Below are 15,476 nucleotides of genomic sequence, written 5' to 3' on the forward strand. Positions count from 1 at the left end.
CACAACATTTTCACAGCAGACTTTTTTACGGGGTGGTTTGCCCTTGCCTTCCCCAGTCATCTACACTTTCCCCCCAGCAAGCTGGGGACTCATTTGACAGACCTCGGAAGGATGGAAGGCTGAGTCAACCTTGAGCCGGCTACCTGAACCTGTTTCTGTCGGGAATGAACTCAGGTCGTGAGCAGAGAGCTCTGACTGCAGTACTGCAGCTTTACCCAAACAATGCTTGCCTCCTATCAAATGCCTCTTAGCCTATAATGGCAAGAAGGAAAGAAAAATATTACTCAATTGGGACTTTTAGTGTGAGAGATCCGACGGTGCCATGAAAGCAAGAGGGCAGACAGAAGGAAAGGAATGGGTGGAAGCATTTAGTGCAGGGGTGTCAAACGTCCAGCCCAGGAGCTGAATCAGGCTCTTGAAGGGCTATCAGGCCTCCGAGCAACTGGCTGTCATCTGCTTCCTTCTCTCTCTCTCTTGCTTCCTTCTGCATAACAGCTTGCTTTGCAAGGCTTGCCTCTGTTTTCTTCATTGGCTGAGGCTCCCCCCTTGGGGAGGAAGGGGGAGAGGCAGAGCTTGCTTTGCCAGGTTCTCTCAATCACACAGCAGAGCTACTGAGCCAAGCCTCTCTTCCTTCTATTGAGGCTCCTCTTCCTCCTGAAGGAAGGAAAGAGCCCTCTAGACCCTCTAGAGTCTAGAGCTTCCTTTGCCCCATTTTCTGGATTCCATGGGAGAGATACAAATGAAGCACCTTTAAGACCAACGTGTGCGAATGTTTTAAGCATGTTTTATTTTTAGGTGTTTTTAAAAAAATCTTTTATTGTGTTTGTGTCCTTTATAAAGTTTATGTCTCTGCTACCTAATCTTAAATAGATACACATGTCACCCGACACGGCCTGGCCCAACAAGGTCTCTTTTATGTCAGATCCGCCCCTTATAACAAATGAGTTCAAAGCATCCCTGCTTTAGCATCCTGGACCAACCTGGTGGAACTTTATGCTGAGTAACATCTTACTCTGCAGGACTTCCTACAGTTCTGCAGGGCCTGTAAGGCTGAGATATTCCACCAGGCTGAGGGCAGCAATGCTCTAACTCAGCGGTTCCCAACCTTTCTGGCACCAGGGACCAGTTTTGTGGCAGTTCTTCCATGGACCGGAGGGCGGGGGGGAGATGGTTTCGGGATGATACGATTGTGCACTTTATTTTAGTATGGTGGTTAAATGTGTGGACTCTTGTCTGGGGGAACCAGGTTTGATTCCCCACTCTTCCACTTGCAGCTGCTGGAATGGCCTTGGGTCAGCCATAGCTCTCACAGGAGTTGTCCTTGAAAGCTTTAAACCTCTAAATTTTATTGTACTCTTTGGTGTAGTGGTTAAGTGTAGTGGTTAACTCTTATCTGGGAGCACCGGGTTTGATTCCCCACTCCTCCATTTGCACCTGCTGGAATGGCCTTGGGTCAGCCAGAGCTCTTGCAGGAGTTGTCCTTGAAAGGGCAGCTGCTGTGAGAGCCCTCTCAGCCCCACCCACCTGGCAGGGTGTCTGTTGTGGGGGGAGAAGATATAGAAGACTGTGAGCCGCTCTGAGTCTCTGATTCCGCTCCCCCACCCACCTCACAGGGTGTCTGTTGTTGGGGGAGAAGATATAGGAGATTGTAAGCTGCTCTGAGTCTCTGATTCAGAGAGAAGGGCGGGGTATAAATCCAATGTCTTATTATTATTACTACTACTACATTGTAATATATAATGAAATAATTATACAACTCACGGCCCGGTTGCTAACAGGCCACAAACCAGTACTGCCCCATGGACCGGGGGTTGAGGACCCCTGCTCTAACTCACTCCCCACTCCCACCCACCGCCCACAAGGCAGCAGCATTCACAGACATTTTTGGACTGCCACCTGTTTAATTGAATTATTTGAATTTTATTGTAAATTCTTACAATATGTTGTTTTAATGTGCAGTTGTACACTGCCCTGAGCTCTGCTTGCAGGGAATGGGTGGGAAAAGAACATAAAATAATAAATAAATGAAATGCACTTGAGTGACTGGCAGTGCAATCCAAAAGAGAGTTACTCCAGTTTAAGCCCATTCATTCCATTGGTTTTAGGCTGGAATAATAATAAGAAATTAGATTTATATCCCACTTTTCCCTCAGAATCGCAGAGTCTTAGAACAGCTCACAATCTCCATTACCTTCCTCCCACACAACAGACACCTTGTGAGGTGAGTGGGGCTAAGAGAGCTTTCCCAGAAGTTGCCCTTTCAAGGACAACTCCTACAAAAGCTATGGCTGAACCAAGGCCATTCCAGCAGCTGCAAACGGAGGAGTGGGGAATCAAACCCAGTTCTCCCAGATGAGAGTCTGTGCACTTGACCGCTACACCAAACTGGTTCTCAATAACTCTCTTTAGAATAGCACTCTTCAGAAGAAAGTGGATAGGGATGCCAGATGTTGTCAAAGGGCAACAAGTTCAGAGGAGATGGTCGAAGGTCTAGAAAACCTGTCTTGTGACGGCTGTGTTTGGCCTGAGAAGATAAGACTGTCTGGAGGGGACAGGATTGCCATCTTGGGCAAAGGCTCGTTCTCCTCTGCTCCAAAGGCCAGGGCTAGTCTTAACTTGAAAGAAGGAAGGAAGGAGAGAGAGAGAGAGAAAGAGAAAGAAAGAAAGAAAGAATGAAAGAGAAAGAAAGTGAGAGAGAGAGAAAGAAAGAGAGAGAGAGAGAGGAGGAGGAGGAAGAGGTTAGATTTATACCCCACTCTTCACATGGCCCTTCTCAGAGCAGCTTACAATTTCCTTCCCTTCTTCTCCCCACAACAGACACTCTGTGAGGTAAGTGGGGCTCAAGGAGCTCTTTTGAGAACTGCCCTTGAGAGAACAGTTCTGAGAGAACCATGAATGCTCCAAGGTCAGCCAGCTGGCTGCATGGGGAAGGAGTGGGGAATCAAACAGTTTAGCATCTGCAGCTTTTAACCACTCCACTGAACTTCCTAATGGTGAGAGCGAAACAGGAACCCTTCACCTGGGCGGGAGTCTCTTCCTTGGTGGAGATTTCTCAAGCAGAGGCTGGAGAGCCCTCTGTTGTGGATGTTCTGCCTTTGAGTATCTTGCAGTCAGCAGCAGGGTGGGCTTGATGGCCTCTCAGGCCCCTTCTAGCTCTTTGGAATAGGAAAGGAAGGAAGGAAGGAAGGAAGGAAGGAAGGAAGGAAGGAAGGAAGGAAGGAAGGAAGGGAGGGAGGGAAGGGAAGCAGTTGGTGGGAGACAAAGAGAATGGGAACTGGTTTGGTGCCCACCGTTAACTTAAGAGGTCCTGGGAGTTATTACGTTCTTCCTGCAAAGCCATATTTTTAAAAAATGTATCCCGGAATAAATGCAATTCCAATTCAAAAGGAAGCCTGCCGAACACTGACAGGCCCACATGCCAAAACATTTCTTTTTGCCTCCCCTTTCAGTTGAGGGTTCCATCTTTTGAGACTGGTTTTATGGCCTGCTTCTATCCTGAAGTTATGGATTCCCCTTGAACTGCTGAATGTCGCTCAATGCTGTTTTTAGCCCTCCGACCCCACCCCGGCTTGTTTTTATGGTGAGAATTCTTTTGCTGTGTTTAAGGATTTTATTGTATTGTTTTTGCTATGTGTACTGCAGGTCTCTGGAGAGTCAGTGTGTGCATTTGCAAAGAACACGAAGGTTACTCACAACGTTAACATGACTCATTTTGAGTGAGACCCTTGGTCCCTCTAGGTTGGGGTTTATTTGTTCATTTAATGTGGTTTATAGGCTGCCTTTTTCACTGAGAGGAGCTCCGTGGTGCAGAGTGGTAAGGCTGCAATATTGCAGTCCAAGCTCTGTTCACGACATGAGTTTGATCCCGATGGAAGCTGAGTTCAGGTAGCTGGCTCAAGGTTGACTCAGCCTTCCATCCTTCCAAGGTGGGTAAAATGAGGACCCAGCTTGCTGGGGGTAAAGAGTAGATGACTGGGGAAGGCAAGGGCAAACCACCTCGTAAAAAGTCTGCTGTGAAAACGTGATACGATGTCACCCCAGTATCAGAAACGACTGGTGCTTGCACAGGGGACTACCTTTATCTTTTTTCCCCCCACAGAGATTTGAGGCAGATTGCAAGATATGAAAAATTAGACTGGCCAAAGACACCCAACAAATCATGCAACAGGACCAGGACTGCGAAAGTTAGAGAAACAATGCAAAAAGAAAAAAGTATCAGATGTGTCCTAAACAATGCAGCAAATGGAATGAGGAAGTGGGAGGATGCAGTAAAGAGCAGGATAAAATGTACAATAAACATTGAAATTGGCAGTGGGACTGAAGCTGGGAAATGGCCAGCTACCTGAGCTATAGCTAGGTTTCATTTGCTAATTGGCAGCCATGAATTTTTGCAGAATTTTCCCCTCCTGGGGGGTTATTTTGCTTCAGTGGGAATCTGCTCCAGTTGCCTCCGGCAGAGACGAGAGAATCAAAGAACAGTGCAAAAGCCCCTCATACCCAACCAATGGAAGATTTATACATCCCACTTTTCCAAGTTCTTGTCTTCAATGTGGGCATGGGTGTTTTGTGTGTGTGCACATACCTGAAGGTCATGGCAACTTCTGGAGACCCCTACTGGGTCATGGAGCACGTTCAGAAAAGTGGCCTGATACGTACAGCCCACCTCTGCCTCCAGTCGTGGTATTCCTTCCCTTCCTCTCCCCACAACAGACACCCTGTGAGGTGGGCGGAGCTGAGAGAGCTCTTTCGAGAATTGCTCTTGAGAGAACAGCTCTGAGAGACCTTGTGACTGACCCAAGGTCACTCCAGCAGCTGCACCTGGGGGAGGAGTGAGGAATCCATACCCGGTTCTTCAGATTAGAGTCCGCCACTCTTAACCATTACGCCAAACTGGCTCTTGTAGAAGCATCTTTTGAAAAGATGGCAGAGGAATTTGGGTACCCTGGCACCAAATAACACATCCAAGCAGCAAACTCACTGATGTGTCGAATGCACAGCATCGTAGCCGTAGCCCTATGTTGGGGCTAAAGAAATTGGAGTTCAGAATATTTGTCATGGGAAAATGCCCTTGTAGGATACAGGCGGAAAGAGGGGAGACCCCAAACTGAAAACATTCATAGGAATGTATTTCTACAATATTTGAAATGAATTGCTATCAAAACATACTGGAAAACAGAGGACACGGCAATATTCATCTCCGCTCGCCCTAATAGCAACGTATGGCACAAGCATGTGTTCTTCACATAAGCTACACCACATAACATGATCCGATCTGATTTAAAAGGAGGTTACCTCGATGTTTTTGTGTGTGTGCTGGTCTTGTTCTGGCTTGAGGAAAAGTGACTCCTATCATCTGGGATCCCAAGGCTTCATCGCATAGGAAACCGGACCCTTTCTGTAACGAAACTAGGGCGAGAGTCTCCTATAACAAACCTCTCTGCATCGGAAATGGAGGAGGAGGCAAGAAGAAGAAGAAGATACTGGATTTATATCCCGCCCTCCACTCCGAAGAGTCTCAGAGCGGCTCACAATCTCCTTCACCTTCCTCCCCCAGAACAGACACCCTGAAATCAGAAGCTGATTTCAGAAATATTCCTATCTTGAGCAGTCCCTACAAGCACAACTTGTAGGGTTCCCAATCCCCACTTGGGGGCAGGGGATCTCCCAGTTTGGAGGCCCTCCCCTTCCTTCAGGGTTAGGGGATGTCTGCTGGGCACTCCATTATTCTCTGTGGCAACTAGTTCCCCATAGGGTATAATGGAGAACCAGTCCCTGGATCTCTGGGGGGGTTGTTTTTTGTGATAGAGCCCCCACATTCTCAGCATAGCATCTGGTGTCTCTCCTCAAAACATCCTCCAAGTTTCAAAAAGATTGGACCAGCAGGTCAAATTCTATGAGCCCCCAAAGAAGGTGCCCCTACTCTTCCTTATTTCCAAATGGAGGGAAGGCGTTTAAGAGGCACACAGTCCCTTTAAATGTGATGGCCAGAACTCTCTTTGGAATTCAGTCATGCTAGTCACAACGTGACTGCACCCCTAAAGTCTCCTGGCTCCACCCCCAAAGTCCCCAGATATTTCTTGAGCCGGACTTGGTAACCCTAAACACGAGGCATAGCCTGACGGAAACAGAACTGAATGCCACAGGAGGTCACTAACTGAGGGACCTCATTACACATTACGCAATATTCGGTTTACTGGAGTGTTTTCTATAACCATGTGTCTGTGCAGGGGCCATGGGAAGAGGGTAGCACTCAGGTGCAAGTTTCAGAAATGCAGTGCCAAACTGTGTACAAATTGACACAATAGCCTCAAGAAGCTACATGTCTAGGTTAACCAAATTTTAAATCCCTTGAATATCAGGGAAACCTGGAATGTGTTCAGCAAAATTATCAGGTGGATTGAATGCTAAAAACAAAGCAATTTCACTTGGACTTCTAAACAGGGGTAAAAAAAGAGGTGCCAGAGCTCATTAGCACAACTCATTTCCATATGCCACACACCCCTGACATCACTGGAAGGTGTACTAAATTAGATCAGCTCAGCATCTACCTTAAAATGCTTCTTGGATTATAATTGTCATAATCAAACCTTACTCCCATCATACTTTTTAAATAACTTTCTCCTATGTGGCCACAGTGGCAATGATGAAGATTTCTATCTGTCTGCTTTATATGTTTTGGTTATTTCCCCCCTTTTTTGTGCAGCAAAATATTAGATAAGTTTGTCAAATCTTCACAGGGGATTTGAACAATGGAAGCAAGAATTTCGGGGGGGGGGGAGAGAAAGAAAGAAAGAAAGAAAGAAAGAAAGAAAGAAAGAAAGAAAGAAAGAAAGAAAGAAAGAAAGAAAGAAAGAAAGAAAGAAAGAAAGAAAGAAAGAAAGAAAGAAATTTAGAGATTTCGAAGCACTGCTCCTGTGAGCTCCTGACCCAAACGAGGCCTGCTTCTAAAATTATCTGGGTAAACCCTGAAAACCGCTCTATCCAAGTTCAGGCTATGGTAGCCAGGCTACCTTTTCCTTCAGCATCGCTCTGAGATCTTTCTGCCCCATGTTGCTAATGTCAGATGTTTAATCAGAGTAGGGCTTTTGTTGAAGAAAAAGCCCAGCAGGAACTCTTTTGCATATTAGGCCAGACCCCTAACATCACCATTGTTTTGCACAAGGCTTTTTGGTAGAAAAAGCCTGGCAGGAATCATTTGCATATTAGGCCACACCTCCTGACACCAAGCCAGCCAGAGCTGCGTTCCTGTGTGTTCCGGCTCAAAAAAAGCCCTGAATCAGAGTGAGTTTGAAATCCAAGCTGCTGAAATTTGCTAGAAAGATCTGAAAGGATAGCACTGATCTCAACCTGAAACATACTGGTTGATCCCAGTTTTGCTATCTAGCATTGCCAAATCCAGAAAAGAAAAAAAATATTCCAGGTTGTCTAAGGACATACACAAAGTCTGTCTGTTTCATCCTAGTCACCTAAAATCAACAGAAGGCAAAAGAAGAAGGGGACGGCAAAAGAGGAGATGGCTGGACGGCGTTACTGATGGAACAAACACGGATTTGAGCAGACTTCGGAGGATGGTGGAAGGCAGGAGGGCCTGGCGTGACTTTGTCCAGGGGGTCGCAAAGAGTCAGACAAAGTGCAAGCTGAACTCACATCAAGGATTAATTTTCCCATTAATGCAAATTAATCTTGCCCTTTGTGCTCTCTTTCCACCAAATTTTAATATATGCATTATTGGACGAGAGACAACTCCCTTGCCTTCTGGAACCGGATAGTCTCTTAATCGCACTGTTTTGGCCGAGGCCCTGTCTACCTTAGGGACCGCCTCTCCCCACATGTTCCCCAGAGAGCACTAAGATCTAGCTCCCAAGGCCTTTTAAGGATCCCTGGACCAAAGGAGGCCAAACTGAAAGTAACAAGAGAGCAGGCCTTCTCCGTAATGGCCCCCCACTGGTGGAATCAATTACCGGAGGAAGTGCGAGCCCTGCGGGACTTTAGTCAGTTCTGCAGGGCTTGCAAAACCACTCTCTTTATGCAAGCGTATAAGGAGCCCTGAAAACGATACCTAGCAGTCAAAATATATCCACTGAACATAGCGCCTTAATTTATTGTAGTTTTAACTTTTATGTAACCGTTTTTAAATGTATGTATCAACTGTATTTTAAAATTGTTTTATGTAAACCATGGGATACCATGTCTTGTTAGCCGCCTTAAGCCTGCTTCGGCGGGGAGGGCGGGGTACAAATAAAAGTTTATTATTATTATTATTATTGTTTGTTGCACCAGTTTGCAGTCAATTTACAGTGACCCTGTAGGGTTTTCAAAGCAAGAGACATTCAGAGGTGGTTGGTTTCCCATTGCCTGCCTCTGCGTAGCAACCCTGAACGTCCTTGTTGGTCTCCCATCCAAATACTGACCAGCAGGGGTGGAATTCTAGCAGGAGCTCTTTTTCATATTAGGCCACACCCCCTAATGTAGCCAATTCTCCAAGAGCTTACAAGGGTCTTTTTTGTAAGCTCTTGGAGGATTGGCTACATCAGGGGTGTGTGGCCTAATATGCAAAGGAGCTCCTGCTAGAATTCCACCCCTGCTGACCGGGGTAGTGTTGCCAGATCTGTGCTGGAAAACACCTGGAGACTTTGGGAGTGGATCCAGGAGAGGGCGGGGTTTGGGGAGGGGAAGGGCCTCAGCAGGGTCCAATGTCCTACAGTCCACCCTTCAAAGGAGCCATTTTCTCCAGGGGACCTGATCCCTGATTGGTTGCAAAAGCGGGAAGTCTCCAGCAGGTCCATTGAAAGAGTCTTCACCTGTTCCTTTGGATCTCAACCTAGGCCTTCGCCCTTTGGTGTTTCTGGACTCTTCCTAGGGATGCCCTTGGCAAGCCAACAGCCCTCCAGATTTACTGCTTCTTGTTCCTGCTCCCCCACCCCAGACAGCGTTCAGTTCTGTTCAGACCCGTTTCCTTGCTGTCCGCCACAGACCGTTGCGCTTGCAGCATGTAAATGAGTTCCACTGTTAAGACCGAAATGCCAAATCACACTGGAGACATTTCTCATCCACATGGGGCGGTGCAGGTCGCTCTGTTCCAGGCAGGTTTCCTCTCCTTGAGAAGGGGAAAGGTTTTGTGCAAGGGGGGAGGGGGGAGTCGATGATCAGCTTGAAGAACTGGCTTCAGACACACCCTGCTGAATTCTCTCTGCTAAGGGAAGACAAGTTGGGTTTTGGCTGCCAAAAGGCAATGGCTGCAGGCCCGTGCTTTCAAAGGCGGGTCATCTGTAAAAGCAGGGAGCGCAGTTTAAAACACTCAAAAGAATTAAGGTTGCCAATCCCCGGGTGAGGGCAGGGGATCCCCAGTGAGGCCCTCCCCCCGCTTTAGGTTCATCAGAAAGTGGCAGTGCGGGATGGGGGGGAGGGAAATGCCTGCTGGGAACTCCATTAATCCCTAGGGAGACCAATTCCCAGAGAATTGATCTGCAGGTATCTAGGGCTCTAGGGGGACTATTGTTTGAGGTAGAGGCACCAAATTTGCAGCATAGCATTCAATGCCTCTCCTCAAAACACCCTCCAAGTTTTAAAAGGATTGGACCAGGGGGTCCAATTCTATGAGCCCCCAAAGAAGGTGCCCCTATCCTTCATTATTTCCAGTGGAGGGAAGGAATTTAAAGGCATGCGGTCTCTTTAAATGTGACGGCCAGAACTCCCTTTGGAGTTCAATTATGCTTGTCACACCCTTGCTCCTGGCTCCACCCCCAAAGTCTCCTGTCTCCACCCCCAAAGTCCCCAGATATTTCTTGAATAGGACCTGGCAACCCTACAAGGAATGTGCAGGTTGGAGGGGGGAGTGTAATTCTCCCTTTTTGCATTCTATCCTCTACTAGCTGAGATTTAGGAGTATGAAGGAAGGAAATCCACCCCTTGGCCATGTTTGTCTTGGCTCCTTCTATGGAGTTGTGTTAGTTCCGCAAACTCATTCCCCTGTGCCAAGTAGGATTGCCAGCTCCAGGCTGGGGAATCCCTGGAGAATTTGGGGTGGTGGTGGAGCCTTAAGAGGATGGGGTTTGGGAAGGGAAGGACTTTTAGGGTTGCCAATCTCCAGGTGGTGGGTGGGTCAGTTCAGTTCTCTCAGAGCTGTTCTCTCAAGAGCAGTTCTCTCTCAGAACTCTCTCAGTCCCACCTACCTCACAGGGTGTCTGTTGTGGGGAGAGGAAGGGAAAGGAGATTGTAAATCGCTCTGAGATGCCAAGTGAAGGGCAGGATATAAATCCAACTCTCCTCCTTTTCTTCTTCTTCCTCCTTCTCTTTGCTCCACTTACCTCCCATGGTGTCTGTTGTGGGGAGAGGAAGGGAAAGGAGATTGTAAGCCACTCTGAGAAGCCAAGTGAAGGGCAGGGTATAAATCTAGTCTCCTCCTTCTCCTTCTTCCATAGAATCCATCTTCTAAAATGGCCCGTTTCTCCAGGTAAACTGATCTCTGTTGCATGAAAATCTGTTGTAATCCCAGAAGATCTCCAGCCACCATCTGGAGGTTGGTAACCCTACCTAGTTGGCCATCACGTGAAACAGGATGCTGGACTCAGTGAACCCCCAGTGTGATCCAGCATGGCCTCCTTCCTTCCTCTGCTTAAACAACCTCCCCTGCCCTTTGTCCTCTGCTTTGTGTCCTAATTCCTGAGCCTCAAGAAGCCAGCTTGGCTCACTTCTTTGAGTGATCTGGTGTCTGCTATGCAGAACTTTGGGGAGTTGTGCCGTGAAGTGCATTACCACTTTGGATGACATGTTTGAACATGTTTAATAAATATATAAACCAGCCAAGGGAAGTTTACCAGAGGCAATGCCAGCAATGGGAAGGAGGTGGCAGTATGAAGTCATGCATCTATACGTGGCATGAATTTCCAGGGGGGGGGGGGAAGGATGATTGTAAACAACGCATTCAGTTTGTCCTTTTTGTTGTCTGGACTTTTTCAGTCCTCCTGGAAGTCTCCTGCACCATCCACGTCTGCCTCTCTTTCTATAAAAAGGAAAATGCAAATAGGATAGGCAAGACAATGTGTGCGTGTGTAAAGATTAGATGATCTTTACAACAGCACAGTCCTATCCAGTCATTTCCTGCACTTTTGGGTGTTAACGTATTAAATTGGCAACATGAAGACTGGTAAAATGAACATGTTTGGCACACTGGTTATTTATTTATTTATTTATTTCTCCGATTTATATGGGATGGAGAAGGTGTCCTGAGGCAGGGGCTAGAACTGGCAACTTTGTGTTTTATTTCGGTGCAGAGAACAGCTAGATTGGAGTCCAAGTAGCGCCTTAAAGGGACCAACCGGTTTTCCAGGGTAGGAACTTTCAAGAGCCAAAGGTTCCTTGGGATTAGAAACCCCTCACTGACTTCTTGTGCAAACAATTTAAGGATGATTCGACTATTTGTGGGTTGTTGTTTTTTTAAGAAACTCGTTTAAGGGGATATAAGAAGAGAGTTCTTGTTTGTACGTATAAGCAAGGAAAATGTTAACATACTTTTTTGTAGAGAATATTTGTTGTTGAGAAAATCATGTCCCCCCCCCCCCCCTTTTTTTGTTCTCGTCCTTTATGTTGATGTTGGTGTATGGTTTTAAAGTTTTTTTTCCTGAATGTCTTCTAGTTGTATTTTTCTAATAATAAAATTTCTAATTTAAAAAAGAAGAGTCAAAGCTCCGTTAATCGGACTCCGGATGATCTTGTTAGTTTCAAAGTTGCCCCCACACTTGCAGCTGGCCATTGCACTGCAAAAATAACCCAACAAACCCCTTTGAAACTATCTTCATGGTGCAGGGAATGACACCTTCCACGGCTCAAATCAGGCCCCCCCTCCACTGCCCACCAGTTCTTTCACAATTCTTCAGGGGCCCTCATTAATTCCAGTGCCAATTTATACCTTCTTCAGAACCAAGCACAGTTTTTACTGTTTAGCTGGTTAGATCAAATGTACACGAAATTCTTTTTTAGGCCCCCCCTTTTTGGTGGTCTGGTCTACATGGATGGGATAACACCTGAAGTTGTTCTTGTTTTTTCCTGTGCAAAATATACAGGTGACTGGTCAAAATCTAAACCTGGCAAACCCAGGATAGTTAAAAAAAAAAATGTCTGGCAGCTTTTTGAAACCAGAAGTAGGGTTGCCAGGTCTGACTCAGGAAATATTTGGGGACTTTGGGGGCGGAGCCAGCAGCAAGGTGTGGCAAGCATGACTGAACTCCAAAGGGAGTTCTGGCCATCACATTTAAAGGGACTGTGCTCCTTTTAAATGCCTTCCCTTTACTGGAAATAATAGTTGGGGGCACTTTCTTTTGGGGCTCATAGAATTAGCCTCCCGTGGTCCAATCTTTTTGAAACCTAGGGTTGTTAGTTTTTTAAAGAGGAGACACCAGATGCTATGCTGAAAATTTGGTGCATCGACCTCCACAAGACACCCATGGATTGCTTCTCCATTATACCCTATAGGGACCAGTCTCCACTGGCTATAATGGGAGTGCCCACTGGGCATTCACACCCCCCCCTTTCTGCTAACCCTGAAGCGGTGGGAGGGCCTCCAAACTAGGGGATCCCTGCCCCCAACTGGGGATTGACAAATCAGGAAAAAAAACCATGGTGAGGTTGAAAACCTAGAGAAAGCCGGGTCGACTAGACTATATACAGCGCACAAACGACTGAACAATGGCAGCTATAATGAACTGCTTAATTGTAAGTTTTATAGAGAACTATTATGTACATCAATTACACACATGTACATCTTCATAGAGAATAGTTTGTAGATTATAGTACATTTGATACATACGTAGGGTACAATCACTGGTATGAATATAGAATCCACTGACAAATTAATTATATACAGTACACTACAGGCAGCTCCAGGTTGACTCAGCCTTCCATCCTTCCAAGGTCGGTAAAATGAGTCCCCAGCTTGCTGGGGGGAAAGTGTAGATGACTGGGGAAGGCAATGGCAAACCACCCTGTAAAAAGTCTGCCATGGAAAGGTTGTGAAGCAACGTCACCCCAGAGTCGGAAACGACTGGTACTTGCACAGGGGACTACCTTTACCTTTTTAGGTACTTGTAGGATGCTGGTATTCTTCTCCAAACCAAGGAATGTTTAATGAAAGTGACATGCTTCCAGTAGAGAGCGTGTTTCGGTGGCGTCCTTCGTCTGACCATTATTCAATAATTCTAGAACCAGCGCTCATTCAATGTGCATACAAACGCAATGGTCAATTTCATAGGGCACAGCTGGTACTCCCAAGCGGCAAAAAGCCGCATGCGATCCGCAAATAAATGCTCCTGGAACCCGTGCTCAGTATTGTATTACACACGCAAACGTCTTGTCAATTACCCTTCAGGCACTCTAGCATATAATTAATTTGTCTGTTAGCGGATTCTATATTCATACCAGTGTTCAGTCATATGTGGTCCATTCGACACGGCTTTCTCTAGGTTCCCAACTGGGGATTGGCGACCCTAAGAAACTTCCAAAACTCTTCAGCCGACCCGACAGTCATAATTCTTCAACGAAGGGTGTCATTGATGCCAACTTGAAATTGCTAAACCGGAATTAATTAGTGAGTTTGATTCTATTAATTTAGGACCTGGCTGGCACCAGAGCCTTCCATTCCCTTCACAGGCATGAAATCAGCATAGCACTGCCAGGAAGCGTGCATTATCACCAATTACTGCAGTTATGATATTGCTTTAGTGCCGGATGAGACCCTGTGGAGGCCCCCAGGCAGTCGAAATCTTGGGGGGCCCCTTGCAAATTATCTCGGAGTGGCCGCCCCACCACTCACCACCCCAGCTGCAGCCTGTAGGAACCTTCTTAAAAGCCCCTTTTACTAAACTGCAGGGGACAGGCAGAGAGAGGCAAACTTGGCGACAATGCCAGCAGCAGCCACACCAGGCAAGTCGGGCAAAGAGCAGCTCAGTTGCTGGCTGCTCGTGCAAACTGGGAGGGCTGCAAGCTGGGGGGAAAAAACGGGAGGATAAGCCATCCCAGGGCCCCTAAAGGTGAGGGGGGCCCATAGGTCAGTGCCTAATTGTTAATCCGGCTCTGTTTAGACTGGCATAGAAATGTCAACAAAGCATGCTCCTTGCATTCCTGGTTGTTAGACCCAACTTTCAGCCATTTTCCCTCTCTGTATGTGTCCGTACATGTCATACGCATCATCTGCCAACTCAGGATAACACTTCCACGCACTTGACAAAGGTGGTGCTGATCCACAAAAAGATTAAGCCACAACAAATCTGTTATTCAGGTGCTACAAGAATCTATTGTGGGGGGTATTTTTGCTGCAATGGACAATTCAGATTGTCTTTCATTCCCCCTCTCCAAAACTCTTTTGCCAAATACACGCAGGCCCTACTCTACAACAAACCTGTATGAAGCCGTGTCCTTTTCTTTGGTACGAAAATCCCCATTTCCCAGCACTTGGGGTTACTGTCCTGAGCTATCCTAACTCTGGCCTAAGCTTCCTACATCCTTGTCACCCTAGTTCCCCCCTGTGGCTATGTAGCATCTAAGCTACATAGCATACAAGCTACATATGTAGCAGCAGAGTTCACGAAAACTTCTTGTGTGCATCATTTTCCATGACAAGAAATGGCTGCGCCACCAGACGACTAGTTCATATAAGGAAAGGAAAGGTCTCTTGTGCAACCACCAGTCATTTCCGACTCTGTGGTGACGTTGCTTTCACAACGTTCTCACAGCAGACTTTTCCAAGGGGTGGTTTGCCATTGTCTTCCCCAGTCATCTATACTTTCCCCCCAGCAAGCTGAGTGCTCATTTTACCAACCTCAGAAGGATGGAAGGCTGAGTCAACCTCAAGCCGGCTACCTGAAAACCCAGCTTCCACCAGGGATCGAACTCAGGTCATGAGCAGTTTTAACACTCTGCGCCATGGGGCTCTTGTATGATATAAACAAACATACAAAACCTAGTGGCAAAAAGCTGAGAAAGGAGACATACTTGGGAAACATTTGCTCATCTCTTGCAGGAGAGCTGAAGATGTGCAAAGCATACGCACATTCATAGTTAAAGGAGATGTTAATAACTTATTGGGGGTGGGGGCTACATCAGGAGGGTGTGGCCTAATATTCAAAGGAGTTCCTGGTGCACAAAAAGCCCTGGGCACAAGAGGAAGATTGGGAACAAATGGAGAGCAAGACAATGTGAATTTTCCATGTGCTCTGTGTGGGACTGGCTTCCGAAATGTGGCTGAGTGTTGCCTGCCACGGGATACTGTGCCACACAAACCTCGGGCCCGTTTCCTAGATCGCTGCTGATGTGACCTCAAAAGCTCGGATTAGCTTATAACCTGGCCCTAGCCCTTCTGGTGCCCCAGGCAGCACAGCTCCGCCCCTGAGTTGCCAGGCCTGCTGCCTACTCACGAGTAGCTCTGAGCCTGCCTCCTTCCCACTTCCTGGATGGAAAGGAAGTGGGGAGGAGGCAGCAGCGGC

General features: G+C 46.9%; 1 protein-coding gene across 1 annotated transcript in view; it reads right to left on the minus strand.

Moving 5' to 3' along the window:
* The window catches only part of ABCA3 (ATP binding cassette subfamily A member 3), a 161,453-nt gene extending 154,404 nt beyond the window's left edge, over positions 1 to 7,049 (minus strand). The window contains 1 exon segment of the mRNA XM_060261029.1: positions 7,011 to 7,049. Within this exon segment, the coding sequence (XP_060117012.1) occupies positions 7,011 to 7,049 (39 nt within the window).
* Between the last annotated feature and the right edge of the window lie 8,427 nt (positions 7,050 to 15,476).

Source organism: Heteronotia binoei, chromosome 20 (assembly GCF_032191835.1).
Source record: "Heteronotia binoei isolate CCM8104 ecotype False Entrance Well chromosome 20, APGP_CSIRO_Hbin_v1, whole genome shotgun sequence".
In the NCBI taxonomy this organism is placed as follows: Eukaryota; Metazoa; Chordata; class Lepidosauria; order Squamata; family Gekkonidae; genus Heteronotia; species Heteronotia binoei.